The sequence below is a fragment of the Lygodium microphyllum genome, chromosome 28, assembly GCF_053477565.2.
Source record: "Lygodium microphyllum isolate KBCC chromosome 28, Lygodium_microphyllum_v1.1.10, whole genome shotgun sequence".
Classification (NCBI taxonomy): Eukaryota; Viridiplantae; Streptophyta; class Polypodiopsida; order Schizaeales; family Lygodiaceae; genus Lygodium; species Lygodium microphyllum.
Window position 1 is genome coordinate 94,937,113 of NC_141162.1, and position 21,965 is coordinate 94,959,077.

A 21,965-nucleotide genomic window follows, 5' to 3' on the forward strand; every position below is an offset into this window, starting at 1 on the left:
TACTTCTTACTTTCATATGATATCTCAGATATTTCTGCATTTTTTAAACAAAGACTAAGGTATAATGTGTATAAACCGAAGTGTATCTGAAGTTTACAATTTAAGGTTTTTTTAATCACTGTGACAAATTTTATACTCGAAAATTTACTAAAAAGTATACAAAGTAATTGCAGTTAAGAATGGCTAACACAATATAATGATAAGCTAACTCATTATAATGATAGGTTGCAGTTATAAGAATGCTAACACATTATAATGATAAGTTCCAAGTTTTTTAAAGTATACATGGAGCAAATAAAAATTCTTTTTGATGAACAATGCAGTAAAGAGAGAGAGAGAGAGAGAGAGAGAGAGAGAGCTTTCATGTACACTTCGAAAGATCCATTGACATAACAAACTTTTAAGTGCTATTCAACCGTTCCACTGATCAATTTATGGTAGAACAAGAAAGCTTCCATTCATTGTGTGCATGATATGGATCGTACTAACCGATGAGAAAGGGGAGAACAACGGATATTAAGATGTTAATAGTATGGTTTGAGAAAGCCACACAGTGGCCAATGGATATAAGGAAATAATCAGTAGACTCTAAGTGATTGAAGACTAGTGGCAGAATCAATCGATCAATCAAGGAATCAAATCACTCACATTTATTATGATTAGATGCAATTGCTAGTGATCAAGATTAGCATAGCATCTTTAATTATGAATCAATTTCATGAAACAAGATCACTGGCAATCATGAGTGCAAAACCCATTCACTGCAATATGCTGGATTCAATGGTCACATCAGCCTGCCCAGTTAATTACACACAGGCCAATCATGAACAGATCTTAATGCTTAGGGTTAGGCCATATTAAGAGGGAACTGATCAGATATCATCTCTGATATGGAGAGGTGACAGATGGGAAATTGAGCAAGCTGAGGTTGTCTGATCCACACTGAGGGCATCTCGGGTCTCTGTTGGAGAGGAGGACATACATGAGGCACCTCAAGCAACCCACTGTGATCATGGTCTCATCATTACCATCATCATCATGAATATCACTCTCATATATAGTATTGCTTTGTTCCTTCATGTCAGCAACCTCATTCTCTCTTCCTGCATAAACTGCAGAGGTGCAGTAGCTGTTTCTGCTTGTATCAGCCTGAATTCCAGCCGGAATCTGCCTCACATGAGGTCCGATTAGAGATTTTTGCGAAGATGTTACCTCCATTGAAAACTCACTTTCATTCTCCCCCTGAAAGCTCATTACTGAGGGAGAAGAAGAGGAGGATGATGTAGAAGAGCACTTGGTAAAGATAGAGTTCAAATCTATTTGCATGATACCACCATCCGTGACATCTGCAGTGCTTGCGGAATTGGTCACTTGGCTATCTGGCTGTGAATAAGATGGAAGCAGGGAGCTTGTAAGTGTAGACCTGATTGATGCAGTGGAGCCACTATAATGTCCATCATATTGGGGACTGTTCATGCTCTTCAAAGACAGTCTCAGATCTAAGTCAGTTGGTGCTGTGGGCTCAATATCATCACAGTTTATAGCCTTGCCAGACTTCAAACCATTTACATTCAGGTGATGATGTTGTTGGGCATAAGCCCAATAAGGATGATGCTTATGATGTTCATTACTGATACTGGTGCAAACAGATAATGGGTTGGTTCCCAGTATTGGAGCTGGTATTAATGCTTCATTTGGAGATGACTGCTTCTCATTATCAGCATCGCTGTGATTAAGCCGGCGGGGATCAGCAAATGTCTTATAGCCTGTGATCCAGTTTTTGAAGAAGATCACCCCTGACTGCAAACAGGAATTCCATGTGAATGTTAGCCAGTTCAAAAACATCAAGCAGTCTTGTACAAGATAGACCCAAGTGCCAAAATGCAAGTCAGACAACTGACCTTATTGATTTTATGCATGTACAGTTTCTTTAGCAAAGGAAAACATGACAACATAATTGTGCTGCAGCACTCAAATGATTAAGAGGAATGGCATGATTGCCTACCCTTGAATCCATAGTCCTAGTTTGGTTTAAGACGAGGTACTTCAATGTTAAACTGGATGTTAGATAGGACCCTGCTGTGTGGCTGCTGAGAAAATGCACTGTTGTAGCACAGGTTCTCAGAGCACCTCAAATTACCATACCTTGGAGGCATGTGTAATCATACACATTGGAATGGCCTGGCAACAAGCAAGCTATGCAAAGCAGAGCAAACATGGATTCTGCTCCCATAACACGAAAGCATAAAATCCAATGCTCTGATAGAGGAGCACACATGCTACATGATATTGTACACATGCATGCAGACCTGCACTGCAACCCTTGCAGCCTCAAAGTGACATGAATTGAGAGACACTGAATTAACTACCTTGAGATCTAAGCACTGCTCCCATCCGCGCGGTAGAGGTGAGGCAAGATCAGGGATGAGCCCATATTCATGGTGATCACAGGGATGCTGGGGCATCAAGCTAGGGCAACGGGAGCCCGGCAGGTGATCATCATAAACACAGCCCAGTGCAGCTGCAGGAGGCTGGTGGAAGCAGCCCTTCATCATATTCGTAGGGGACCAACAGATGAAGGCACTGCGATTGAGATGACAAGATGGGGAGACAGAGATGGTAGACGTGAGAGAAAGGATGGTTATTATTTATAGATGAGATGAGATTATGATGATGAAGAGAGGAGATGATGAAAGAGAGAGAGAGAGAGAGAGAGAGCACGCACAACCAGCATTTAAATGGCAAGGTTGGCCTATTACTAATAATAACCATAACAATAAAGAGGGTGGGGAAAAAGAAAAACCCCAAAAAATAAAAATTAAACCAGGCAGTGGAAAGTGCTTCCCTCCACTGCCTCCCCAAAAGAAGAAGAGAATTTATTGTGCCCATCAATTGTGTGTTAGAAAGAGAGAGAGCCAACTGGAGGTGGTAGAGATGGCCAAACCTTCATGAGAGAAGGGTGGTGTGTGTCAGTGCCAAGGAAGAAGGGGTGGGGGGTAAAAAGGCATCTCCTCGCATTTGCGCGCGACCCGGAACTTTTCATAACTCCGAAGGTCAATTGCACCTTTTTGATACACACCACCACTATTCACCCAATACATGCATTCCTGATAGCAAATACAAAAAACTTTGATAGACACAACCACTATTCACACAATACCTTCCTCATGGCAAATACAAAAACTTTGTTATTGAACATCCTTGAAGATTTTTGTTGGATCTAATTGTTACATGTTTTTTGAACACTTTCTTCAAATTTTGAAGTGCTCTTTCACTCCCATTTCCAAAAAAGTTCAGTTTCTCTCAACATTAGGGGACACTTCCACCAAGACTTTTAAACATTTGAATTTCAATGTCTATGGATGGAATGTTATGCTAGCTAAGTTCACTTAAGTGATTCTAGTTTTCACATTTTGGAATGCACAAGCAAACATTTCCATTTGATTCGAACAATGTGTGCATTCTTCAAACCTAAGAGAACCTCTAAGCCTTTGTTACATTTTTTTCATTACAAGTACAAAAAGGAGAAGTTTGATAAGGCTAGCAAGTCAATGAGTGACACATGACTAGTGTTGGGTGTCTAAACTTCTCATTAGTCTTAATACAACTAGCTCTTAACAAAAGTGACATGTATGCATTATCTCAAGATTATACCTACTCTAATATATGCTTATCTAATATGGGAAGAAACAAGTCAATGACAATCATATACCATGAAGAATTGACTATTACTACTCTTACATGTGATCGAATCCATTGCAATTCCTTTCTCCTAGAATCTTATGTTTTTGGGCTTGAAAGTTGAAACCTATCATTTAACTACCTTTTCTTTCATTACAATTGCTTTTGTCAATAAATACACTCTTTTCACCTTTTCCATTGCTTTGAGTTCCTTGAGTAAAATTTTGTTCATAAATGAGTAATGGTGAAGAAGAATTGAGTCAAAGGGAGAATCCTAGAAAGAAGGTTGTTTGTACCCATGGTCCCCCTACATGCTTTGTGGCCTCTATTTCAATATGTGACTTGAGTAGAAAGAACCCACTCAATTTGTATAAGTCAAAGCCTTAAAAATCATGAAGGAGCATCCATTAAGTTTGATTTCAAAAACTCAGTGATGTCTAATCATTATGCAATATTATTCTTTTCATGAGCACCAACTTTTAGAAGTTGTAACTTATTACAAAAATCAAAGGAAAGAGCCACTCATAATGTGGTTCTCATGAGGCAACTTGGCTTCCTAAAACATAACAAAGTACCAATGTAAGAGGCTCCATTGTTTTCTTAATTTGTTGGAGGTCTATTTGTTGATCACGATACCTCTAGTTAATTAACATGTGTCTTATTGTTGACAACTTGGACTATGGAGAAAGTGGAACTATGGCAAGTTCATGAGTATCCTCCAAATCGAGGGTAGTTCATGTTCTTGTGTTTACTTGTGAGGGGCCACATTGACGAGTCCAGTAACCATTAGCAATGCCTTGCTTCTCTTGCCTCAAACATATGTTCTCTCTCCTCAACTTGACTAGAATTTCGAGGGTCCCCCATAACTATTCAATTACGGTGGACAATTGACCAATAAGTGAAATTACCCTCCCTTGCATGTCCATGTACTTGCATGTGGAGGGATTCTAAGCCAACTAACAGCTTCTTTGCTATGTTTAGTTTTTGTTAATTGTGACTTCAAAGGACTGTAACTTCCACATATCAATAATAGAAGAATCATATGAGGTGGTCTAAGATTTCCAAGGTCAAAGAGAACTCTTTTGGTCTGATTAAGTCTAAGATTAATAAATCATTGAGGCCTTTGTGCAGTTGGAGGTGTGATTGAGATTTCAGTAAGTCTCACTCATATCTTTGTTTCCTTTGTGTGCTCTTTCCCAAAAATCCAAAAGTAACACAAAATAGAAAAATATATGGGGACCAAAGTGGGAGCATAATAGTATGGCCACAAACATAATTACTAGATTTTCTTGAATCCTGGCAAGTGAGCTTGTGTGGCACCTTCTTTATCCCTCATATTTTCTATTAGAAAAGGTTTGTCAATAGTTGGTTTACTTTGCAAAGACTCTTTACATGCCATGGCTCTAAGGTAATATGTAGTATGTAGCACTTGCTACACTTTTTGGATGTATGCAAGTATAGTGAGACTCTAAGGTAATATGTAATATGTAGCACTTGCTACGATTTTTGGATGTATGCAAGTATAGTGAGACTCTAAGGTTATATGTAATATGTAGCACTTGCTACACTTTTTGGATGTATGCAAGTATAGTGAGACTCAATTGGCACCTTCTTTTAAGTATCATGCTTGCTATTGAAAAGGCGTACTCAACATACTTTAGAAAGGCTAATCAATACATACATATGGCATGATTTTGAGTTTCATGCAAGCATGGAAATCAAACAGATCATGATATTACAACCATAATATTTTGCAATTGCTAGTAAGTTTGGCTAGAGAGTAGAAGGGCATCTTGTTAAAATTGCTAAGTTATGAGCTTGCATGGCACTTCATTTGCCCAAAATTTAAAAAAGGAAATAAAACAAAAAGGCCCAGTAAAGCAAAGGCATGCCATGTAGGATGAATTAAACTTTCTTATAGTCTAGGGAAATAAATAAATCTTTAAAAGTACAAAGTGTCACAGGAGGGTCACTTTAGCTTTTTTTCAAACATGTGAATAGCAAATATGTATATTAATTAACACAAAAAAGTGTGGATCTACATAGGGACATCATAAAAGCTAGAAGACAATAATTACATTGCTTTAATAAGCATTTTAGTAGCAACTTTAAATGAAGGAAAAGACTTCCAACTTTGCAAAATAGTTATGGCCTCCCTCAAGGAGTCAATCTCTACATGTCGAGGCTCGAGTAACTTCTAATCCTTCAATATAACACATCATTCCTAATTTTCCATATTAGCCTTAGAAGGACCACCTGCAAGACATTCTAAACCTTGATTTCCTCCTCTTTTAGGTGACATTATCATCCAAAAATACTCATTGCCTTAGACCAAAGTTTACAAGCAAGCATGCCTTTTTAAGAATACCACGAAGCTTTCTCCACAATTATTGAACTTCTATACCCTCCCAAAATCACACATGTTGTCATTTCTTCACATCTATCACATAGAATACACATGGATGATTGAGGAGATTTCCCAAAACTTGCCAATCTTTGTCTTCAAGAGCATTTTATTCATTAGAATCTAAATTAAGTCTTGGGGAGGGAGTAGCTTCCCATGCCATCAAGACTCTCCCTTCTTCCTAGGTTTAAGAGTATCCTGCAGAAACCAACTTCTCCAACTATTAGCAAGCTTGAGTGACCAGGTAGGATCAACCCTACCTTTACCTACTTGGCCAACTATCTCACTTTACCTACCTAGACCCTACTAAGAAAATTAGGAGATATTGTGTGCAACCTTGCTCTCGACCCTTTTACAAATTTGGGTCTTTCAATGTTGGTGCTATCTATAAGGTTATGCTATTGCCATGGTTAGAGGGATTTAGTTTGTTCATGAGGGAAGAATTACCCCTAATTAACTACCAATTTGTAGGTTTTACCAACCACCTTGTCTCACCGTCAATGGATTATGGAAGGAGCAAGCCCCTTTTCACATACATACTCCATGAGATTTTCATGTATTACTCTTGATCACTTTCTTGCCTCAACCATTTTAATTTTCACACACATGCACATGTGTGCGCACGCACACACACACACACACACACACATGCACACGCACACGCACACGCACATACGCATGCACACGCACATGCACAATCACACACACATGCACACGCACACGCACGCACTCACACATGCACGCACGCAGTCGCAGCATGTAGGGTTGAAGGTCACCACAGGGGTTTGGCAAGAGAAGAATGTATGGGGGTTCAAGAGCTTAGACTCCGGAGATGGTAGAGATAAGAGAAGGGTTGAAGGTTTCAAGGAAAGTTCTTGAAGATGTTAATAGAGCTTCCAACTGTATGCTCTTAGCAAAGATCACAAGAGTATTATCTCAAATCAAGCTTGCTTTCTTGACTATAAGAGCAATCACAAATTATAAAATCAAGTACAATATGCCGTCATGTTTCATAAATAACTATGCATCCCATCATTCATGCATGATGCCATAGCATGAATAAACTTTGCATGATTACATTCAATGTAGACTGTTAGGACAAAAGCTTATGAGTCAATTGCAAGGCTTGTAGGGTGAAGAGACTTGCTTCAAGAGAGCTTCAAATTGAGTTCCTGATAAGGATAAGTTACCACAACCAAGAAATAAGAGAAAAAGCTCCTCTTAATTCAACTCAAAGCATCAATGAATGATCTACAAACATTGCCTTGCCATAGGGACACATAATACTTGCATATTTTGACAAGATGTCTTCTGTGTAGAGTAAGAAGTGAATTAAAAGAACAATGTTGTAGCTAATTCTCTAAATATGGCTGAAGATATCAGCCCAAATATATTTTGAAATTCACCTCTGATAATAGCATAAACTTCCCCTAACACGGTGTCAGTGCATTTGGTGTCGAGAGTCCACCACGAGGATAAGAGACAACAGGTGAAGGTAGATTTAGGGAGAGGAGTAGACGGAAGAGAAGGGGTTCGAAGAAATTGAAGATGTAGAAGAATACTCCAAAAAAGAATCAGAAAATGTAGAAGAATACTAACAGAGATGAAGCCTGTCAGTTTCTTTCAACATTATGAGAAGATATAACTCTAATAGACAAAAACGTGTATAAAATAATACCTTCCTCTATGCTTCTCAGATCGCCAATCTGTTGCTTCCATTGGCTCCGAAAGGGGGGGAAAATACCAGCACACCAAACCAGAATTCTGCCAGATCACTCCTTCTTCATCTCCCCCTTTTCGAAGTGTTGTTCACTACCTGAAAACAGCGATCGCGCGTCGCGCGATTTCATTAATCTCTCTTTTTACATAAAATCCTCAAATTGGCTGAAAGCTACGTGCTTTCTTTTACATGTCATCCTAATCCAGAGATTATCTACAGTTTTATGGATTTTTACAAGAGATAATATCTAAAATATCAAAAATTGGCTAAAACTTGTCCAAAAATCTAATATTTTTGAACCATGGACACTAACACTAATGTCTAAAATGGCATTGTCTCTCTAAATCAATAAGAAAGCCACACTCTAGATTTTTTTACATGGTGTGTGCGTAGTGGCACGCCAACGCACGCATGCACATGCGTGTGCATACACATACACACACACACACACACACACACACACACTCTCTCTCTCTCTCTCTCTCTCTCTCTCTCTCTCTCTCTCTCTCTCTCTCTCTCTCTCTCTCTCTCTCTCTCTCTCTCTCTCGCATGTATGCATGTTTGCATGTGCATAATCTATGCCTTACAACCTATAATGCCTTGCAAAACTGAGATGGTGGTGGCACTCATCTCTCCTTCTTGGGAGGTCAACTATCTCCCAGTTTGTCCACACCATTATACACTTGATTAGGAAATCTTCACAATGTCTTTTCATAATGTGTGCTTTGTAACTTTGGGATAAAAATGTACATCATCCCATAAAAGGGAAAGCTACAAGCTCTTTAAGTGCTCAGTAGCCACCTTAAAGGTTAGACATCAAAGAAACAATATCCAAAATTAACTCATGCATTAGGCCATAGCTAGAGCCCTCTAACTACTCTTCCTTCTTTGGAACAAAATATCATTCCTCACCTTCCAAATTTTATTGAAAACCATAGCCCTCAAGAGATCCCAAACTTCCCAAGACTCCTCATTTAGGTTGCCCTAGGGATCACCTAGGACAATTTGCTTCCAACACAACACATGATGCAAGTCAGGTTCCTTGATTATCTTCATTAGTGATTACCACAAGGGTCTTACTTCCATACAAGCCCACCACACATGAACAATATCCTCCTGTCTTTAACAAAAAACAAAAAGGGGGACACATACTTAAATTTAGAGATGACACATTTGGAATGTAGCTTCATAAAACCACCCTCCATAAAAAACATTAAGTTTATGAGAATTGGTAACCTTCCAAACATGTTCAAGGCTTTTTTTCCAAACTTCTAGGGTGCCCCTAGGATCCTTTTTTCTCCAACTTTCCATTGCATTCAAGAATCATCTTTATAAGGCTTATTCAACATTGGCCCTATAGGAGAGCTAACTAGTAGACTTACCATTTGGCATCATCCATGGCTTCAAAAAACCTTTTTCAAGTTTCAACAATTGAATTTGTGACAATTGTCAAATAGCCTTTGTCAAGATGATGGAGGACCTCTCACCTATCCCTTTGTAGGAAACATCCTTACAAGCCTAGGATTTAGACCTATTCTCAACACGAGGAGATGGTTTCTTTAGAAGTTAGGATTGCATCTCCAACATGCCCATAATTTGTCTCACAACACATGATGGAAATTTATTATGTTGCTTCTCTAAGAGGGTCAACACATGCAAATCAATAGAGTTGCACTTATCCAATGGATATGCTTTGTCCTATCCAAATACCAGTCTAGTCTATGCTAGAATCCTCTAAGACATAGAGAGAGAGAGAGAGAGAGAGAGAGAGAGAGAGAGAGAGAGAGAGAGAGAGAGAGAGAGAGAGAGAGAGAGAGAGAGAGAGAGAGAGAGAGAGAGAGAGTGTGTGTGTGTGTGTGTGTGTGTGAGTGAGGTGTGGAATAAATCACAATGAAAGTGTGATCATACAACAAATTCAATTGGATGATGCCACGTTGGCATATACAATATAGAGTATTTGAGGGGGTAGTTCATTTACTCAAAGCTATCTCATTTGATAACAAAGTTGAGGTTTAGTCACCCTATTACAATGTCTAAAACCACACAAACAATCTTTAGATTAGCACGTGAGTTATGACCCTCAAATCAAACAACAAAGTACACTAACATTACAATACTATGCACATATTACCTAATGCTCATCCATGCTTTTCTAGTTGTAAATTTTTTTTTCAAATATATGATCATATAACTGGGGTTATTTTTGTTTCGTGTAGAGTGTCATTGTGAAAGACGAATGTACATGTTGAATTTTCATTTAGATGGTCATGTCACCCTCCATAATTTACTCCTCAAGAATATGCAAGATAGCATGCAAGGTGGCTAAGGGCTTTCAATTTTACATGAAGTACACTTATTATGAAAATTCCATATGAAGGGAATATCTTAGTTATCCACAAGGGGCTTTAGTGGTATAAACCTTAGCCTTAAAAACTTATAACTATGTAGACTCTTCTTAAGTACTCAAATGGTTAACCAATCATTGAAATGGCATAGTATTTACCTCATAATGCATGTAGAATAGCTTTGGCAAAATACAATCTAAATACACATTTTAGGTGGTAGCACTTTGAGTAAGCAATAACAACATGGCCACTCTCTAACATACTTGAAATGATACTTACATTTCTAACTCTCTATGAGATGTGAAATTTCTCAATACAAATAAAAGTTAAGCTATCATAAGTGAGGCTAAAAATGCTGCCCATTCATAAATTGCAATCAAAGTCCTTTAAGGGATTAAACCTTGATCACTATTTCACCTTGGTGATAAAGTTAGAAGAACATTTTCCAAGGGTAAGATTTTTTCCTCAAAAGTAGATGGGATGAGTGCTTGTTTTGATTTTCAACAACAATTGTCATTTTATTAGATGTTCAAGCTAGGTATATTTATCCAAGTCATGTGCTTGGATAGTTGTAAGGTTCATGTGTCTACTATGAGTAATAAGTGACTCACATTCAAGCCTAAAGTAAGTGTGGAGAGGTGGCGAGATGCCCCAATATTGTCAAATGACTACTTTGGTTCAAATTCCAATAGTGTAGGCTATTAGGGGCCTAGCAACTTGTATGGTCATGGACACAAAAATCATAAAGTCTCGGGTAGTGGCTCAATTGGTGTGCAATATCTATCAACATTGGGCATTGCTCTCATGTCACTAAACTCCCATGGTAGAGGAATTTTTATTATTGTGAGGATATTTTTTGGCATTGCCCTTATCGCTCTTATGGGTAGTTTATAGCTAAACTTATCAAGCTTTGAATTCATATTTCAAAGTGGTTTACTTGTCAAAACTCATTAGAGAGAATGTTATGTCAAAATTTGAGAATTTTAAAAAGAAACCAAACTTCATACGTTTAAAAAGCTAAACTCTTTGGTTGTTGCAATGTGCCTCTAAAAATAATTGAGTAATATCATTGCTCTTAAGACTTTAGGTGTTCATTACTAAGACGTTCTTTTATCACATGGGTTCAAGAAGTACAAAAAAATCCTTTAAGCCTTAGCCTTGTATGAACTTATTACAATAATAATAACATTAGTAAAGTTCGCGAGTAGGTTGTAGGAGGGTTGTAGTATCTATTGGAAGCCTTTTCTTTTCATTCAAGATATTTATTGATGTCTTTTTAAGAAGGTTAACATATAGCTTCAACATGGATCACATAAATGCACGTTTCTCTTGAGCTTCCTTAGTTGAGAGTTGCATCCCTTTTGAAGAATGGATTGAATCTCTACTTTCCTATACATACTCCAAGCTTGTTGCGTTTTTCCCTTGCCACATCCAACAATATTTGAATTTTGAATATGTATGAAGAGGGACTTAGCCATTATCTTTAAAAAGGCACATGTAAAAACACATCAATCTTTTCTTCACTAATTTGGTGGTTGAAAAATTGCCTACTTCTATTGTTAATTACCTTACAAGTAAACATGTTAGATAATCTCAGAGCTCCTCTTTTACTAAGAGTTGAATATTACAACAAATTTTTTCAATTTAATGAAAATGAATAACCCCGATTGGAGGTTGTTAGGCTTCTTTTCTTTGCATACAAGTTCCAATAAATAAGGGCATCTTATTCTTGCATCATCATTGATGTCCACATACTACTACTATTGGCATTCTCACAAACAGAGGCAGAGCACTATCTTTGTCCTTACAATATTCAAATGGGAGAATCCAAGTATAATATACTCTAGGTATACTCATGGATATGTGTAAAACTCCTACTCTTAATAATGGTTGATAAGTGGACTATTCTTATTATGTCCTATTTGTGAGCAAAGAACACTTGGATAGACTTTTTTGGATAGTGGCAAATAATTGGCTAAATATTGCTTGTGTAGGCTTTGTGGTTAGCCACATCAATACATAATCTAGAGGTAAATACTATAGCAATTAAGAGAGCATTATCAAGGCATTATATTCTCAATCTTTGTTGTTATGTGAGAGAGAAATTAGAGACTTAAAGTGTACAAGTATGAAATATATACAATTCCTAAGTAGAATTCTCTATCCTTGAATGCATCCCAACAAGTAGTGTATTTATTGGCATGGTACACTTGTGTATTCCAAATATAAGGCAAAAGTTGGAACTTCAGAACAATGAGATTAAATATCACATTTACATTTGAATTGCTATGATAGATTTGGCAAATTTCAAATGAGAAAGTGAAAGCATTAAGTTTTCAAGGTATACAGATGATACCCTAGCATTGTGCCATTTTTAACTAGTTTGATTAAATTGTATTGATTAGGACAAAAACACCATCGTTTAGAATAAACTAATAACCTAAACAATAGAATAAAAATTCAACTAAATCACATCAAATGCTTGATAAAAACTTTGTGATTGTCATTTTTTGGGTGATTTGCATGTGCTAATTGGTAAATGTCTAAACATTACCTTTAGATGTGCATGCATAACCTCTCCCACCAATTCAAGTATAATACCTTGACATTGGATTGTGCTTATTACTGGGTAACCAACACCAACTATGAGGAAAGTGCAAGCATAACTCAAACATAAATAGTACTCAATCAATCCAAGGCTTATTTAGTTTTAGACTTGTCAATTCTAAGGTTTTTTTGTAAGTAGTAATTATGGTGACCTTAAAATTTACTCATAGAGCAACATGCAACAATATTTGCAATATCATTTAACAAGGAGATTGGGCTCTTTGCTTCTTTAGGGACATCAAAGACTTTATTGTCACCAATTGTAGCAAAGTGATATCTTTTGTAAACTTAATATGTGATACATTGCATATTTTATACCAATTATTGTCATTATTACTATTTATATTCATCCCATTTCTTAGTTATGGCATTGTTTGAGTAGGAATGGAAATGTATTGCTTTTGTAGGGGAAGGACATAATCATCCCGAATTAAGATTCTTCCCAAACGATGATATAAGCAATCCACTTTTTTGAGATGATACTACAAGCAATCCTAGCGAGAAGAATCATTGAAGAATAGGAGAAAAAAATGTCCCAACACTCAAGTTAAGGTGATAGAGAAAGAAGAGTAGCCAAAAGAAGATGCAACTGAAGAAGAGCAAGAAGAAGCAAGGCATGAAGGCTACAAGGAGTTGCGCCAACCAAGATATAGATCTAGGTTTTACCCACACAAAAAAAGTCCACCAATTTCATGATTGCACACTAGAGATGCATATCTCAAATACACTAAATATTTATTTGATGGTTACGTTGCTACACCCCAACCTTTTGCTAATGAAGGTAAGGTGCACAAAGGTAACCCTTTAGCTTTTCAATTGTATGGTTGACATGACTATTTTAGGTTCATGCCAGACATAAGTAACAAGTAGACTACTCCAAAATCTTGTAAGTAAAGTGATCTCATTTTAGAAAAAGTACGAGGGTTAGAAAAAGATGTCACATGCAGCTAGTTTACTTACTACATTCTCTAGAAGTATAGCAAGTCTACATGTGGCATTGCCTTTAAGGTGAGCTCCCTAAAGGCTCAATCCAAAATGATATGGAAGCTTTTGAGTAAGTATTAACAAAATAATTGAACTAAAAGTGTGGATACTTTAGGCTTTGGGAAATATATCTTTTCGCATTGAGGAGAAATTTGGAAATATTTTGTTGACCCATGCATGGATCCATTTTGTGTCACACAGAGGAGGAATTTGCAAATTTGAATTGTTTTTTCCTTCGTATTTTATAGCAAAAATTATGCATATTTGAGAAGGTGTTTTTCCTTCTTACAGACTTTTGGAGAAGGTTTTACAGGACCCAAGTTGACTTTGCAGGTCCTAAGAGCCTTGGCATGTGCAGGACAATTGACATGTGCATCAGTAGGAAGGCAGAGCAATAAGGTTACACAGAAGTAAAGACTAACGAGAGGTCCCCTTACCACGAATTCTGAGGACATTTGGGAGGAGAGAGACATGCAGAGGGATGAGAGAGAAAACATGGATGTGTTGTAGGAGGGGAGAGAAATGTCAAAGACTAATAAGTGAGAGAAACGAGGAGGGATAAAAAAAGCGACCACATGGATTTGTTATGTTTAGTTGATGGTAGAGATATTTCCAAAGCTGAACCAAAAGGAGAGATATTTTACAAAATAAGACTTGAAAGCCCTTTAAAAGAAAGGTTTTTAAAAAAGCAATAAATGCATAAAAAACAAAGGAGTGGGAAACTGGAAAGAGAAATATTAAAGGGGGGGGGGGGGGGGGGGAACAAGCAAAAGGGGATTAATAAATAAGGTTTGTCGCTGCTAAGCAAATTGGTAATGTGGGACATTTAACGAAGGGAACAAGGGAAATGAATAAGGGCACCATGCCACGCTCCACCACCACTTGCACTAGGCTTTTAAAATGTATTGAGCTGGAGAGAGAGAGAGAGAGAGCCGGGCCGGGCCAACTTCCAAGGGCCCATTCACACCGGTGCCCGCACCGCCCACCACCATTTTGACCCGTCCGTAAATGCGCGCACACGACGAGAGAGACCGATTGCCAGAAGCGAGCAGAATTAAGAAGCTGTCTGGTTTTTTTGGTTATTCTTAAACAATATTAATTAATGTGCTGTTTATTTTTCGAAATTCATATACAATTCCCTTTTCGCGTGCGTTAAAATTTAGAAATTATATATTTAGGCCCGCAGGGTTTCTTGTTTTGGGAAGGCAATATGAAAACCAGGGTATTGAAACGAGCTTTCCCAAAATGGGAAATTTCCTCTGATGTGAGAGAGAGAGAGAGAATTGGTAGTGATAATAGTGTAATGCGACGCTGGACCCACATCGCCCCACATGACGTGATTAAATGGAATTAACGTGCTCATCATCAATCCCCCTCTCTCTCTCTCTCTCTCTCTCTCTCGTATGTTCTTGCCATGCATTAATCCACTACCAACCTTGTTTTATCTTTGGGGCCTACTTGGGCCCATGGGCATTGCGGCAATGGGCTTGCCTGCCTAGCCCAAGGCCTTTCCCTCTTACTTCTTTTCCCTCGTTTTTGCTTTCCCCTTTTTTAAATACAACCTTTCCTTTCTCTAAATATGTCGTCATGACTCATTTGCATGTGCAATAAATAAAGCACCCTCAAGAGCTTCTTAACACCTTCAACAACTTAACCCAAATCCACTCAAGGCCACACCACACCTAAGGCCATTGTTGCACCTGGGTGAAGTAGGATTTAGAAAGAGCCCTAGGGTAGAAATACATATGAGCACAATGCAATGGCATTGAAAGCTTGGAGTTTACAGGCAAGCGTGATAGTCCTCTAGCAGGACGAATTTAAAAAAAAAAAACTTGTAGCTCTAATGAGTGAAATGGGACTGTATCTATCCGCAATATTATCGAACTATTGTTTGGAAAAAGAATTGTTTTACCTACTTTTTTGTATGTATACCTAATGGAATATGTAATGAATCTTGTGTACAGATTAATTAATGAAGATGATTTTAAATATCACATAATGTTAATAGCATATCCTACTTAAAAAACTAAAATAGGTTGAATGCATACATAAAAAGTGGGTGAGCCCCTCCCCTGTCATGAGTGCTCAAAGGTTGGGTGGACTTTATCAGTTGGGTGTTTTTCAACTGATGAAAGATAGGACCAAGACTAATTAAAAAAATCCTAGGGCACTATTTTTGGGAGCCACATTCAAGATTTTGCCTTATGGGTAGAGGGGTTGAGCCCAGATCCCCCTTCTCTCTCACTCTCTTTGAACAAAGTGTGGCAATTAGTCTTCTTTAGTCTTGACTAATCACGATGCAATCATCATGGCTACGTGCTAGAATGCTGTTAGAGACTATTAGGTCAATAAGATCCCTTAGGTTGATCCTCATGGGTTGAGGCAATGAGCTTCATTGGAAGGTAGTCCTAGGGCCATCCAAACTCTAAGAATTCTGGTAGAGTTTTGATGGCAACAACTAGAATTAGACCTTGAATGACTATGAAAACATTACCCTAGCCAACATGTGGCAAATCCATTACACTTTCTGATCATTTTTTGAGCCCACTCATCTATGAACCTCAGATGTGTGGGATTGGTAAAGTTCTCATGTAGCAATGGTTGCTTGGATTGTAGTTGGATTGTGCTTTTTGAACCATAAAAAGCAATCTCTATAGTTTGCATGCACTGCGAAATGCAAGTAGCTTATAGCTTTCTTTCTTGTGGGATTGTGAAGGACCCCACTCAATACATTTAGTTGGCAATACACTTATGGTTGGGATTCTGTGTCTCTCTTTTCATATTGTTTGGTCTCTCTTCATGATGTTGGGCCTCTACTAGCCTCTCTCTATGCTACTATGGAGAGGGGATTTGACACCAATAAAATAACCTCTACTAAAAATACTTTTTCCATAGTACTTATGCCCATGGCTTCTATCACTACCACTCTTGTCAGACATCTCATGCTATGGGGCCTAGGGGGTGCTTGCACCTTGGAAAGGCAAAGCTAATACTATTGGAGTTACTCGGTGAGGACTGTGTAGCCGTTTGTAGTCGAGAAGGCTAAGGGGTAGTCATGTACTCATATAGCTTGAGTGGGGTGGAAGGATGCCCAAATGTGGGAGCTCTCACTCAACTACCAAGACCCATGGATCGCTTATTACTTTAAGTGTTTCAAGCCAAATGCAATGGCTACCTCTCACATAGCCGTGCACACTCTCATACTTACAAGTGTAGTGAGCTTACCTCCATGCTTGATTGAGTTGCCTCCTTCCTCAAGCACTCTAGTAGCTCCACAAACCAAGGTGCAAGCCCAAGCAAGCTCGATCCTCAAACTCCAAGCTCCCTTTCCGTATGGCGTGAGACAAGAGAAGAAGAAGAAGAAGAAGAAGAAGAAGAAGAGAAGACATAGAGCTTCTCCACCATGGTTGCTCACCCTCATACACTCACTTCCTCACTCCCTCACTATCCCTCTCTCAAGCATGAGCACAAGCAAGAAGAAGAAGAAGAAGAGAGCTAGTTTTGGGGTCACACACAATAATGAGCTTCTTCATTCACTTTTTTCCTTTTATACAAGCCCCAATCCCCTTTGGGCACCCATCCCCTTTTTTACATGACCGACCATTTTAGCCCATGTCCTTTTTTCCTATTCCCTTCCTATTTACATTATGCCTTCACCCATGCCCATCTACATTTACAAATTGCATAGGAGGGAGCGTGGCCCTCTCTTACAAAAATTTAGGGTGTGCCTTTGCATTTAAAATGCGCCTTACCTTTTTTGCGCTTGCCTTGAACTTTTAAGGTTGCCCTTGCACTTTTGTCCTTTTTCCTCCTATTTCTTTAGTCGGGTCACCTTTTTCCACTTTGCCCTGTGTCTTTTTAATTTTCTTTGCACTGGAGTTAACATTATCCCCCTCCTAGTTGAGTGCCAGTCTCATGGCACTTGTTGGTACTTGTTGATGAGGGCTCAAGTGGTTGAATGATTGCCATATGGGTCAATAATGGGGTTTCATGGAGAGTGGATAGGGAGAAGAAGCATCATGAAATGAATGTGAGGTTATGGAGGCTGAGAGTAGATTGAGTGGGTGATGGGGGCGTCCGAAGTTGGTGGTTGATCACAAATTGTCGACTCTACCTGGAAAGGAAAATGAAGTGTACTACATGGGGGTGTGCCTACCTCATCATGTAGCAGTGCAGGGTGTTCGTGCTAGTGAAACTGAGAGTTGGGAAGCTTGTGGTATTGTCCCACACTTGAGGACCCGGTTTGTGTACAAGGGAAGGTGCTGTGGGTGTGACTTAGGAAGATAGGTGAGCGTAAACTCCCTATGTGTGTCTTGCCCTTGATGTGTCCTAAGTGTGAAGTGGGGGCACAGGGAGGGGTAGGGTGTTAGACATGGAGCCGTCCCACCCGTCTTCAGGAATCGGTAAGTCATTGGAAGATCAAGGTATCCTTTCTGTTGGAATCCATACTTCTCATGGCGGCCCAACACTTTAATCATGTCGGGGGGGATTACACGAGTTACATCCTCATATACATATAAGTTCATCTCAACCCTTTGTCAATAAAGCGGAGAATGCATTGCAGTCATAAATATGACTCGAAATACCAAGAACTTATTCCACTCTTCGTAATTCTGCAAGACAGCATTGAAGGTAAGGAAATGTTTGGACAGCAACATTTGCTTTACTTCAGCTTATTATGATTTCATAAAAATAGTTGCGTTGTTGGTCGGATCTGATACCAACTGTAACGTGTCTACTAGAATCATCCAGGACACGTCTTAGCAGTCCATCGGAAAGGATGTCTAGAAAACTCCACTCGGCATTCCCATGGAATGTTACGGGCTTTGTGATCTAGGTCTTTCCGTGTCTGCCACGTGGTAGACGCACCTAACTTGAGAACCCCTAGGTGCAATGTTTGTGGCACTTTGATATTACATGGGAAAGGTCTTTGTTCCTTTCCTTTCGCTTGGTATGGGTATTTTCTTTGTTTTATCCTTTCTTTTGCTATTTTATTTTTTATCATTTTTTTAGTAGAGATACATTGGGAGGGAGCATGCTATGCATTATCTTGGTGCTCTTCATTAGTTACATTTCAAGGGGGTCTAAGAGATTTGCTAAAGGAATGTATGGGTTTGCATGTAGCCCTTATAGTTAATTGTTACATTGAGAGGGGCAGTAGATAGGAAAGGGTGATTACACTTTGAGCACTTGTTATCGTTCATGTCTTCCAAAAGGCTCATATAAAAGGTTGTGGCCCTCAACATCATGGGGATCATTACACAATTGTCTATCCCTTCATTGATATCAAAATAGAGGGGTGGTATGCGCTCTTCCTTGGGATGTAGGTTTTTGTTTTAGTAAGATTTGCAAGAGGCAGAGGTAATTACAAGTGGTAAGGAAAGTGAGGTCAGGGCATGTCGTGAAGTCATTCAAGAAGTGAGTGATGGAGGGTTGGAGGTCTTGTGCCCCAAAGGTTAGGTATTCTTCAAGAGTGGCAACATTGATGTTGTAAACCAAAGGGAAGTCATACCTGCCATGCCTTTCCCAGTCAAAATCCACACCATGGTGCCTCGGGTAAGCCATGTAGGTGGGGTCATCCTTTTCATATGGTAGCATGTTGTAAAAATCCATCCACTCCTCAAAATTATTGTCCCAGATCTTTTGATGCCATTTAGGTCGGAATTCATAGGCTTTGACTTTTCTTGGCTCTTCCATGACCTTATCCTCCTAGTACTTTGTAGGCTCTCTTCTCCATAATGTGGGACTTGTAACCCTCTAATCTAGCCACCACTTTCCCTAACATTTTTGAGATCTGGATGGCTCCTTCAACAACCTATGGAAGTAGCACTCGATTTGGGGTATAAAGGTAGAAGAATTCGAATTTGAATGGTCTACACCCATTTTCCCATTACTCCCAATGCTTCAATTCCAATGCCCAATTGATAAGCAATTATTCCTCAATTTGCAACACTTGGACATTTGGAAATTCTTGTGGTCTAGCATTAAACTTCCTTCTCATGAATTCAACCAACTCCTTGTGTTTCCTTTTGGCCTTGATCATTCCTTCTGCGGTGGTAGGATCTTCTTCTTCTTGGCCTTTTGTTTCTGTTGATGGAGGTGGGGGCAGGCTCTTTGTTCACTGAGCTATGCCTCAATGTTGTCAAGGTGCTCAAAATTGGACCCTTCTTCCCTTGGTGGTTCTGCTTGGGCTGCTATGGTTGGCTACTCTCGGTGCTCTTGCTCTCTGGTTCCAAGCTACTCTAACTCTTCCATTGAGAGCTCTGCTTGGGCTGTTATGGTTGGCTACTCTCGATGCTCTTGCTCTCTGGTTCCAAGCTACTCTAACTCTTCCATTGAGGGCTCTGCTTACATTAGAAGTTTCCCTTGTTGCATCAAGCTTGGGCTAGTGCTAGTTCTAGGGATGTGCTCTTGGAGCCTATATCTTATGGCTCTCCTTGAGATCTCCAGCTTCCTCTTTAGCCCTTCCACAATGTCCTCATCTCTAGCTTGAGTCACGTGAAGCATTGTGCTTAGGAAGGCATGCTGTCAGACTTCTAGCCCCACCTCCATTGCTTTGGCTTTTGCTTCTACCATGATTCTCTCACTTTGTGCTAGAGAAAGGTGTTCGAACATGTCTCTAATCCTTCTAAGATTCCTCTCTTCCCAAGCCTTGGCCTTCTCCATCCTTCCTTGCCTTTGGTTCCAACTCCTATGATAGCATTGTCACCACTTCTTCTTGTTCTTTCCAGATTGCCAACATCTTCTCCTTGTCTTATTTGTGATAATTCAGCTCTTCTTTCAGCCATTTTTGATCTTGTTGGATGGTCCCAAGGAGTCGGTTTTTCATCTCTAGTAGCTTTTTAGCTAACTCCTCATGTTTCTATGCCCTAGCCTTTTGCAATTCCTTTAGTAGTTGTTCCTTTTATTGTCTCTCCTTATGGAACTCCGCATGGGCCAGTGTCTTCACCCTTTTCAGCCCCTTAGTGAGCTCTTCTCTGAGGTTCTTTAGCTATTCAAATTGCTCTTCCATGTCCTTTTGTCCTTGTATGAAGCTTGAAAAGTCCATTTCTAGTCCCATTTCTCCCTCTACCTTCTCAACTTGGAGTTCCTATGCATTCTCTTCTTCCTTCTGCACCTCCATTTTCTTCCTTGCATCTAATTCCTTCTTTAGATTTGCCTCTAATACATGGTTATCTACTTTTTTTTCTCTAGCTAGTAGACAACAAACACATCCTTCTCAATCTCTAATTTTGCCATTTTTCTACCAACAACCGCAAGGCTAGGGCCATTTTCTCATCATCTTCTCTTTTTAGCATTTCCTCATCCTCTATTTGCTTCCTTTTTTGTTCCTCTTCCACCCTTCAGGACTCCTCTTCCATCTTTCTTAGTCGCTCCTCTTCTTCATTCTACTTCTTTTTTCATTCATCTTCTAGCTCTCTTGAGTCCTTCTGTGTGGCTTTTAATTCCTTGTCTCCTTCTATTGTGGTTTTCTTCTTCTTGCCTAGGATGTTCAACTTGTTTTTTTTTTTTTGCCTTGGCTCGATGGGACTGAGCCCTCCTTCCCTTCCCCACTAATAGTTCTCTCACTTGAAGCCTCTTATTGTTTGCTGGACTTAGAGTAGAGCTTTCTTCTTTTTTGTGGCTTGCTCTACTTCTTCCTTCTACACTCTTATAGCCTCGTCATCCCCCAAGTTTCCAATGGAGAAGGAGACTAGGGTGCTCATCTTTATGGGTAATTGCACATGCGATCTGTGGACTTGTGAGTGCTCGAGAGTTTCTTCCACCACTTCTTGTCTTTCTAAGTCTCCAGAGAGTCTCCAATGGCCTCTTGGATGATGGCAGTGAGCACACCTCCAAACCCTATGTTGGAGGCCTTGGTTGCTAGCTTTTTCCTTATCGTCTCCCGCTATAGAAGCCGAAGACTCCCCACCCTTGCTACTCTGGCTTGTGTGGCTAGCCCTTTTGCTAAATATTCAAGAGTCTTACACACATAGCCATTCCAATTGATTTCATCTAGAGACTTAGCTGTGAGGCACTCAAGAACCAGCACTCCAATCCTGCTCATCAAGGCATTGTACCTTTAACTAGAGAATAGAGTATGGACTATCTTTGCCTACAGCTTGATGTCGGGGTCAAGGATGCCGGCTAAGCTGACTCCATCATTTGTGTACACTTGGGACTTGTCCATCCCTAGCATATCATTAACATCTCTTTTGGGTCACCTCTCAGGCTTGTTGACTAG

At 39.3% G+C, this 21,965-nt stretch overlaps 1 protein-coding gene across 2 annotated transcripts; it reads right to left on the reverse strand.

Moving 5' to 3' along the window:
- Positions 1-586: 586 nt before the first annotated feature.
- On the reverse strand, positions 587-2,663 carry LOC148011771 (uncharacterized). Of its 2 annotated transcripts, none has more exons than XM_087670634.1 (2): positions 2,370-2,663; positions 587-1,800 (listed from the first exon to the last, which is right to left on the reverse strand). In XM_087670634.1, exons 1-2 carry the CDS (start codon positions 2,553-2,555, stop codon positions 880-882), a joined length of 1,107 nt encoding a protein of 368 aa, XP_087526760.1. In that variant the 5' UTR covers positions 2,556-2,663; the 3' UTR covers positions 587-879. The 2 variants fall into 2 exon arrangements, with proteins under 2 accessions (XP_087526760.1, XP_087526761.1); XM_087670635.1 differs by lacking the exon at positions 2,370-2,663 and adding an exon at positions 2,146-2,315.
- Between the last annotated feature and the right edge of the window lie 19,302 nt (positions 2,664-21,965).

What these genes read in the sequence shown, in the direction of transcription:
- LOC148011771 (XM_087670634.1), bottom strand. Translation starts at nt 2,555, where the DNA reads ATGATGAAGGGCTGCTTCCACCAGCCTCCTGCAGCTGCACTGGGCTGT. An exon ending in AGCAGTGCTTAGATCTCAAG is followed by an intron (nt 1,801 to 2,369) that starts GTAGTTAATTCA and finishes TCCTGTTTGCAG; the next exon opens with TCAGGGGTGATCTTCTTCAA.